The 9,783-nt window shown below is 43.9% G+C and overlaps 1 protein-coding gene across 13 annotated transcripts in view; it reads left to right on the top strand.

The window, feature by feature from the left end:
* The first annotated feature begins 206 nt into the window (after positions 1-206).
* The window catches only part of LOC129197738 (rap1 GTPase-activating protein 1-like), a 52,844-nt gene continuing 43,267 nt past the window's right edge, over positions 207-9,783 (top strand). For 8 of the 13 annotated variants that reach the window (XR_008574385.1, XR_008574372.1, XM_054806478.1 and 5 more), the window contains exons 1-3: positions 3,482-3,636; positions 7,696-7,789; positions 8,240-8,275. Coding sequence is in view for 11 of the 13 variants with exons in the window: in XM_054806478.1 (XP_054662453.1) it covers positions 3,593-3,636; positions 7,696-7,789; positions 8,240-8,275 (174 nt within the window). In the remaining 2 variants the exon portion in view is untranslated. Of the gene's footprint in view, positions 311-394; positions 455-3,192; positions 3,267-3,478; positions 3,637-7,695; positions 7,790-8,239; positions 8,276-9,783 lie in introns of those variants that run through there. The other 5 variants (XM_054806461.1, XM_054806519.1, XM_054806488.1 and 2 more) reach the window with 5 other exon arrangements.

The following is a 9,783-nucleotide window of genomic DNA, read 5'->3' as shown; positions in this document are numbered from 1 at the left end:
AGTTCAGTGGCACCAAATTACTGACATTATACTTGAGAGGACTAAAAAAATGTGCTTTCCTGTGGAAAAAAAACCTCCAATTTTTAAAGGTCATCCATGCAGGTCTGGGATTAGAAGTGCAGGGAGCCGGATGTGGGTGTACAGAGCTGCCCATGCTCCACCTATGGAGCTGCCAGTCTGGCCCCTTCCCCTAGGACCAAGCTTCTCTGCTTAAGAGCACAGCTGCTCCACGGGCTGGCTGTTCAATCAACAATGATCTCTAGTTTCAAGTATGACAGCACTGACCTGCTTGATCTCCATTCATCTGCAGGTGGGGGCAGCGGAAGAGAAAGGGAGGGAGGGAGAGGGAGGACACTGCAACATACGTGAATAATTGATAGTGCAAGGAAAGGAGAGCAGCTGGGTTCCCTGTCTCCATCCGCTCCCCAGCTGGGGATGAGAGATCCTTGCTCAGGTAGGGGATGAACAGCTTAGCTGCTTTTATTCTTGTCTTGCCTGCAATGCCAATTAAATATATTTTCCGTCTAGAAGGAATGGGAGCAAAGATAGCTGGGGGAGGGTTGATCTAGATCTTCTCTGCTGCTAGCTTGGCGTTGTGTAATAGATGGACCTTGGGGCAGTTTCAGCCTCAGCAGGGAAAGGGGCTGTATGCTTTTTAAAAGACATTGTGCTATAGTGCATTGTGTAGAGAAGCAGTTCGGGGCCGGGGGCGGGGGGAGAGAGAGAGAGAGAGGAGGTGGGGAGAGCGGGTGTCTGTAGGAAATGAGACAAACTGAAGAGATGGAGGGGCACGAAAGAGGGTCTGTCCAGACTCAAAGGAATCCCACCCTGATTCTGTCAATCTTTGACATAAAACGATGAGTCCAAGTGGGCAGTGGGAGGTGCTGTCTGTGCACACTCAGTACTATATTTAGAAGCTGTGTGCATAGATCTGTGGAAACAGCTGACATGAAAACATGTATGTTTCTATCTGTGGGCGCATCTATGAGTTTGTGATGACCAAGTGTGATATTGTAGTAACACAGATAAAAAAGACAGTTTCTGCCCTGAAGAGTTTACCATTGAAGGATATGCTGCTGTGTTTATGTGGTACTGCGCAGCTTCTGTGGAGCTTCTGATGTTCTTATGATGACTCAAATAATTGATAAAATTGCAGAGATCAGTTTATGTGTTACACCCAATACAGACTTTTCCTATGTGAGCAAGATAAAATGCTAATGCAGTTATAAGAATGAAAAAATTCTGTTAACAAAAACTGGAAAAATACATAGCAAAAGGTATAGACACCAATTACTGTAATATATATATTAACATAAGGATACCTGAAAGAACAGAAGCTTGTGTGCCAGTCCCTAAAACACACAGTAACTATAAAATGTATAATGATCTATGCAAATATAGACAAATATATGGATTACAATATGATACTATAAGTACACAGAATTAGTCATATAAGAATGCAAGCATCAATAGGAACTGGATCTACTTAGTACAACTAAAGCCTTAAATTAGATGATATTGTTGCATCAGCTGTGTAAATAGTAAGAATTGTTAGCTTGATTATAAGTTGAGGAACAGTAAAGCCTGTGATTTGCTTGTATGTGGAAGTGATTTATTCATATGATTATTGCTAAAGAGGCTAATTAGAACAGTAATTAGGGTATTTAATAATTGTTTGCTGGTGGGTCTTGAGGACTTCATACACAACTGGAGTTGCACAGGAGGTTAGGTAAAGCTGTGAGACGGTTAAATGAAAGCTGAGCCCAGTGTGGTTTTCAATGTGAACAAAGTTGGCTGTTGTCTGCAGTGGCAAGCTGCCAAAGAATGGCAGAAAGACCTGGGCCTCTCTGTATACTTTGCTTTCACCATAGCTAGGCTTGCTATTGCTGCTGATAATGACCCTGGGATGGGGGAGGGCAGTAGTTATTGTTGGCAACCCTCTCTAGCAGCAGAAAATAATATCTCTTCCTCCTTCCTGGATGCAGCAGAAGTGGCAAGCTTGATCTTTGCCTTGGCCCAGTCACATCTCTGCTCAGAGATTCAGGTCAATGAGTAAGAACTGCTTGTGTGGAGAGCAGCTGCTGTCTTCAGTGCCCTGGACTGGTGTGGAAGGTGTTCAGGTTGGAGCAAGGAGGTGGACTGTATGAGTTAGCCCAAACTCCATCATCAGATCTGCTGGGCCAAAAAAGGGTAGACAAGAGGAAATGGAAACACCTGGCTTCCACCCAAGTTCCTAAAACCAGCAAGTGGATCCTTTCTTTGTCCATTCAAAGTTGTCACCTGCCTTGATTTATTCCTTACTCCTTACAGTCTCTATTCCCACCCACAGACCCTTGAAACCCCCATAATGATGTCTATCCAAGTCTTTCATGAGTAGAATTTATAGGAAACATTAGGATGAAATTGCCACACTAAAACTAAGACTTTGATGTAGTTGCTTGCTTTCTCTATTTTTCTCTTTACCAGTCTGTATCAGCTATCTCATATTTTCTGTCTGGTCTCTCTGCATTCTGCTTTCACTCTTCATTTGCATCTTTTCCTATCTCTCTGGCTCCTCTGCAAATTCTGTCTCTCATTCTGTGTTTCTTACTATCCCCTTCATGAATTAGAACGAACCCAGTGTGAGGCTGACACTTGGGGTAAAAGGTTGTAGCTGCTGTCTTTATAGGTCTTGATGTAAAAAGGAAACATTACATCATCCTGTGGGATGAAATTGAGAATCACAGAAAAAACATGCCCACAAGAGGTCTGTGTTCTTACTTAAACACAAGTATATGCATGCTCTTGCAATGGAAGACTGTATTCTCATCCTCAGTTTTTATCAGGAATGACAATCTATCAATGCGTGAACACAAATACACATGAGGGGTTTCTGACCCCTCAAAATTTGAGCTTCCCTAGAGAATAGCTTACATGTTAGATCAGTGAGCTGCTTTGTAAGGGGGATGTAGTGCCAAATCTCTGTAGTGCTTGATGTACATCAGCTCCAAATACCAAAGGCTAGTGAGTTTGGTATCCCTTTAGACTTCCCTTGAAAGGAATGGGAAGTTGCAGAGGATTGCCATGATGCTCACTTTTCTCACTGGATACTGAGCTCAGGGAGATCTTACTCTACAGCAGAGTTGAATAAGGAACCCCTCTGCTCTTCCTGTCCAATTCTGCTTGCCTTATATCACCGACAACCCAGAGCACAGCTTCCTCGGCTCAGCTGTCCCAGCAGAGAGCTCCCGCGGGCTGCCCACCGCCCATGGATCCTTCAGAAAGGGGTAATGTAAGGGAAACTGATCTTCCACAGCAGAGGAGGGGCAGAAGTCATCACCCCATCCCCCACTGTCTCATCTTCCTCCGTCTCTTTTTCTTCTCTCCGTCGTTTCCCTGTGCCGCTGCCCGCCTCGGCGCGGCTGGGGCCCGGTCCCAGCCGTGAGGTGCCCTTTGCCGTCTCTCCTTTGAAGCCCGGCTTGGGAGGCAGAGGAGGGGTGGGGGCGGGAGCCGGGGCTTTGCAGGGAGCCGGTACCCTTCTCCATGGCGAGGCAGGAGGAGAGGAAGCTCCCGAGGCGGGAACCCGGGAGCCGACTCAGCGGAGCAGTGCGGCATGTCTTCCCGGCAGCACGGCTTCCCTACCGGAGCCTACGGGGGGTACGTACTGGTACCGGCACTGTTACCGGGCGGCCCTGCCTGTCCCCCGGCAGCCCGGGGACGGGGCAGGGGAGCGGCTGGAGGCGCCCGGGACGAAGCGCTGGAGCGAGTGCCGGCCCCCGCGGCTGCCGTGTGGCGGGAGCAGGAGGAACAGCCTCACGGGCTGCCCGAAAGCGCGGGGAGCCGAGGAGGGGTAAAGTGATGGCCGTGCCCCAGCCCGGCAGGTCTGGGGCCGGCTTTGGGGCCGGCCCCGGCGGAGCGTCGCGGAGCCGCCGCGGTCCCTCCCGCTCTGGGCCGCGCTCTGGTCGGGAGGAGGTGGGCGAGTGAGGCGGGCGGGTGGTCTCTTGGCGAAGGGAGAGAGGGGGCGAGTGCGGCTCGCTTGCTTTTCTCCAGCCTCCCTGGGAACGGATGAGCTCCAGGTTGGACTTCTCAGGAGGTGGGAGTGCGGGTGCCTGGCGGCAGTTCCCTTTTCTCCCGTCCTGCAGGGTCGTACATAGTGGGGAGTGAGAGCCAGCTGGGTTCTCCGGGCCTTTTCCATCCCCTGCCCACCTTTTTTGTCGGTACAAGAGGGGACCGAGGAAGTCCGGATGCCTATGTATCGGAGCAGGGGCTCTCACGGGGGGGCAATAGCTGCTCTCCCCCCCCCCCAGTCAGAAAGGGCAGTGCAGCTGGAAGTGAGGTTCCTAACTGGAAGTCAGAGTCTGTGGGCAGAAAAGTTTGTGACCAGCTGAGAGCAAAGTGCGTCTCATCAGTAGTAGTTGCTTCCTTTTTCTAGTTCTGGCTTGATAATTCCTTTTCTTGAATTTTAGAAATCCGTGTGTGAGCAAAATTCAAAGCTGCAGTTTCTATACGTACTGGTGCTAGTAGTAGAGTAAGGCAATTCATGTCATATTTTCAGCTGTCTTCACTGAATACCTAAAAATCATACTTGGCAGAGCAAATATGTCTCTCTAAGGGAGAAACAAGGGAGTGAAAGAGCAGAAGCTGTTGCTCAAGGGAAGTGGTTGCCCAGAATTTTCCTTATGAGCATTTCAGGCCTGTTCTTGTTTCAAATTACATTCAGTTCTTCTGAATTGCCTGTCCCTTCTAGTGAGTGATTTCAAAAACACATCAGTGTCTCATTGCAAGAATCGCTCATCAGGCTGGGACACCAGTTACCATATTGACTGTCGTTCCATAATTACCTGCTAATCATGCAGCATTGTTTGTCCTACTGGAAGGCTTCCAGATTAGCAAATGTTTTTACAATAGCTATACACCTGTTTCCCTATGAACTTTCAAGAAAATAGTTACCTGAGGATTTGGGGCACTTGTCTCTTCAGAGTGCAACAAATGTCCTCTACTTCTGGAATACTTATGAAAGATGGATGAAAGGACGTATGAAATCTGTCAATGCCAATTTGTGTTTTTCTCAGAACAAATATTTGCATTGACTTGGTTATTGAACTGGCTCAGCTATAGAAGATGGGAGTGAATTTGAGAGCAGTATAGAGAGATCCCAGGACTGAAATAGCAGAGGATGCTGCCAGACAGGAATACAGGATGTGAGCCAAGTTGTGTGTATGGAGATAGTGGCTTAGAGGTCCCGCAAAGGTGCTTCTTGCACCATTTCAGATTTGAGAGTCGAGTCTTTAGCAGCAGATCAGCAGTGCCTACTTTTAGTTTGGCTACCTGCTTGAAATTAATGCAGTGGTTACTGGCACTAGTAAAATCCTGGTTTAGTCTTCAGCATTTTCCAGGCCCTCTGCTTCCCCTTGTTGCCATTTTCTAAAAATAAAGCTTCAACAAGTATACGTTTGCACATACAGATTCCTCTCCTAGTCTGCAGAATTGCTTTTCTTTTTCAGAAGGATGATATTCTGCTTTTCTGTGGTCAAAGAGTTTGAAGTTCCAATTTGAAAAGTATGTTCTCTTTCTATAAATAAAGCTTAGAGCTTTTCATTCCAGAAGTTCAAAATTCACAAATGGATTTTCAAGCAGTAGTTACAATGCCTCCAAATTTTTGTGGTATTTCATAAAAGATACCATAAAATCTAAGTAATTCTCCTTGATTTTTAAAGTCACTCAGCACATTCCTAATCTGGGATAATTACAGAATTGAGAACATCTCTAAATGTATGATAAGACCTGTGATTTTGGCATCTGCTGGAGCCATTTTGACAATTTGTACTAGGATTGAATGGTAAGGAGCAGTTGCTGCATGAGGTGCTCCGTTGAGTCTAAAGTGTAGAGATGAATTCATGGTGAGAGAATAGGGGCAGGACTGGCCACACTCATCTCCTGTAGGAGCTGCCAGAGTTCTCTTCTCTACTGAATGATTCAGGATTCAAACTAGTGCCAAACAAAAAGACACGAGCATGCAACAAAGCCCAGGGCATCCAGTTGCACAAAAGTTCTACTATTAACACTTCTCTGGAGATGATTAGTTTCTGAAAATGAGAATTTATCAAACTAAACTCTTACTTTTTTAGGTTAACAGAACAGAAACTTCAGATTTCTGAAAGAAACAATGAAAATCTTTCATGTACTGCCTTGGACGTAAATTTTGTTAGCCCCAAACATGCTTCAAGTAAATGAATAAGATGATAAATAAAGCATATGTTGGTATAATATTAATATTAATTTAAAATACATTTGCTATCTAACTATTCCAATATTTATTTGAGGATGTCAAGATTATTATATCTTCCCTCCCATATACATTATGGATTTAATCTTCAGATGCATTACACAGATCTAGCTCATTTGAGTTTTAGGAGAAAATTGTGGGATGGAAGCATTATGTTGCTTTGTGTAGATCGTGTTACATGGTGCCATTGGGCTACCAAAATAAACTGTGAATTGTCAGAGAATTGGTGGACACAGAGACTCTTGGAGCTTGTAATAGAGTGTAGCTTCATGATTACAAAAATATGTTATACTTCCATACAACAGGGAGTGTAGCCACTAGTTTCAGAGCAAGAGTCTGCATGACTTACAGATACTGATATCTTAGCATGGAAGCAGTAGGAGTCATGCATCTAACAGCTAGATGATGACAATTCATGATTGCATTATATGATCACTTAACAAGCATATTCATGATTGCATTAGAAAATGGATGAGCCTTGTCTCTTGTATTAGCAACTTGGGCTTTGTTCCCAGCCCCACCTACGTGACCTTCATCATGACTTCAACCTCAGTTGTGACTGCTAGTAAAAGCTGTGAATGGCATGGAAAGTTTATTGACTAACAGTAAGAGAGCTGCAGTTAGCGGTGAGACTGTCCATTGTGCAATAGGCAATGCAATATATGTCTTTGAAACTGCAATGTATTGTTTGTGTTATTTTTTTGTTTTCTATGAAATCAAGTAAGTGCTGCTGCTATTTGTATACACTGCTCCTCCAGCAAGGGCCAAAATAATAAAATATTTTCAATAGATGATGTGCAGACAAAAGCCCATCTAATGTGCATGCTGGCTTTACCAACAGTGGTAACACAGAACTGTGCCTGCATCTCTCCTGCAGGGTGTATTGGTTCTGTTCTAGCATCACTTCTGTTATGTTCCTGACTTGGAGACTAATACCCAGGCTGTGGCAACTGGGGCTGTCCTTTAGGTGCTGATTTCAGTGATATTTCAGAACTTCCAGCTCTTAATATGGCTCAGTTTTGAGATTTGATCCCAAAGCTTCCTGTGAGACTTATCTTTATTCTGCTGCAAATCTGTGATGGGGGAGGAACTTGGCAAAAAAGATCATGCACTTACATGACAATTGTGAGGAAAATAGTGCATGTGAACAGAGAGCGATCAGGGCCAGAAGATATTTGCCGTTATATCCAGGGCATTTGCAGGTGGAAAGTGGTAAGTTAGCACAGCTAAGGGAATCTCGCAGGGAATGACAGCTTCCTCATAGGCAAGAAACGGTCTGGGGAGAGCAACAGTAAGCAGAAGACAGCAGAAGGTAAAGGAGGCACTGCAGGCAAGCACTGGCATCTTGAGTTCTTTAAAAGTTAGAAGTTTGTCTCTGTCTCTTTTTTTTTCTTTTTTTTTTTTTTCCCTTCTGCCTCTCTCTCTTGCAGGAGGTCTGAGGAGGGGGTGCGCTGCTTCAGTGATGTTATAGACTCTCCCACCCAAGGCTTTCCATGTGCTCTTGCTCCTGCTGTCTCCAACAAGGTAAAGGCAGTCCACAGTCCTCTGGCTCAGGATTGGAATGTGCCTTGAACCGCTGAGCAGGAGGAGTGACTGAAAGCAAGCTTGTGTGCATGCATGTGTTACAGCTATAGTTGCCCACTTCTGTGTGAGAATCCTGAACTTGCTCATTTAATCATTTCTTATGCTATCAAGTCAGTATTCTGACCCATTGAAAGAGAAATTCCTGATACTTGTCCGATCGGGTTCCAGGTCAAGCTGTTGCAACACAAGCTGAACACAATTTGGCCAGTTATATTGTCCATGCTATCAGTTAAGGAAGAACGATTCCATCTCGTCTTCAGTGAGCAAGTAGTTTCTGTGCCAAAACATGGAAGGAGCTGTTGGCTTCTTCAATGTCTGGGTTACCACAGAAGATAATGTTAGCTTCTGCAAATGTTAAATCCTTTCCCTGTTGTCTTTTCCTTTTCACAGACTGTGGACTTGTTTGAGATGATTGAAAAAATGCAGGTAAGGAGAAGTTACTCTGTCAAACTTTGGGATCTCTTGATTTTTCATAGCCAAACAAATAATCAGCTGGTATTTGTCTTGCCACTTCACTCCCAATACCCTTTAATTTGGACTTGCAGAATATTTAGCTCTTCTAGGCCCAAACTCCTATACCTACTCTTAAATAGGGTTTCAAAAGCGTTTTCATGTCTTCATTTTTTCAAGCAGCATGATGGAAGGAATAGACACAAATTATTATAATTGTCTGTTCTCTGCAGAAGTGTGATTCTGAGAGAAAACCAAAGTTGAATTAGGATATCTCTGGCATCTTCAAGAAACTATGTTTCTGCTGGGTAGCAGCTGCTAATGACAGGTGATTAATGGGATGTTAACATAACTGCATTTAGCAAGGTCAAACAGTTTAATAAATATTTATTGGAGGCCCTGTCTTTAATTCACACAAGAAAGAAGGACTCTGGCTTGATTCTCTCATGGAAAAATGTGCATTTAGTTGCATATATTACATTATAAAATTTAAATAGAGTAAAAGGGGAAAAAACAACTCTGCCCTACCAAATAAAGACATAGTAATATAATAATATATGTGTTTTTAATATATATTTATATATAAAACAACAAAATCTTTAAAACTAAATTTTTCAGATGATCTGTTCTCAGAGCATCCTTACAGACTGCCAATATTTTCTCCGAGTGGTACACCTTCTTTAAAATGCTGTGGTTAATTTTGACCTAACATAACACGTAATATGGCATGTAACTCCTGCCTTTTATTATGTGCCAGAAACTTACAAGAAACAATTAATTTCTTTTCTGGAATTTGTGTAATTAAATTATGGATATGAGGAGAATGCAAGACTTTGGTGGGACTATAAAGGTGAGGAGGTGGAAGGTAGCAGCAAAATGCTGAGTATAGAGTTATGAGGCTGAAATACAATCTGGCAGACTAGAAAGGAGAAGTGGGGAAAGGAGGGGCTGAAGGTATATCTTCTGTATATTCATGTGTAGGCAGACACGGGCCTTGAAACCACTGTACTGACACCCGAACTATGTTTGGGATATCAGTGCTTTAGAGTAACAAGCTCTGGAAGCATGCCTTGCTCATTTAACTGTGTGCTGGAAAGTAAGCTTGAGCATGCAGAGCTTCTTGCTCAGTGCAAGCACATGTTAAAAGGTATGACAATCCTTTCCAGGCCTCTTGAAATCTGTATAAGGAAGAATCACTGGCAGAGGTCCCTTATTGGAAGACTGTGCTGCTTAAGATTCTCAGTGTTTATCAGCTGCCAGTTGACCGCATGAAAACTGTCTCTCGCTGGATGTGGACCTCTTTATTTAGAGATATAACAGAGGGAGCTGATGAGAATTTCCAGCATATGCAGACCACCAAATTTTGCATCTATATTTGTTTCTTAGCTGCCCATTATTAAGACTGTATAGTGTATTTTATTTTCTTAAAATTTAGCTTGTTTGGTCACCTGACTTGCACTAGGAGAATTAATAACTGCTGCTTA

Source organism: Grus americana, chromosome 1 (genome assembly GCF_028858705.1).
Source record: "Grus americana isolate bGruAme1 chromosome 1, bGruAme1.mat, whole genome shotgun sequence".
Lineage (NCBI taxonomy): Eukaryota > Metazoa > Chordata > Aves > Gruiformes > Gruidae > Grus > Grus americana.
This window is presented reverse-complemented; position numbering and strand designations above follow the sequence as displayed.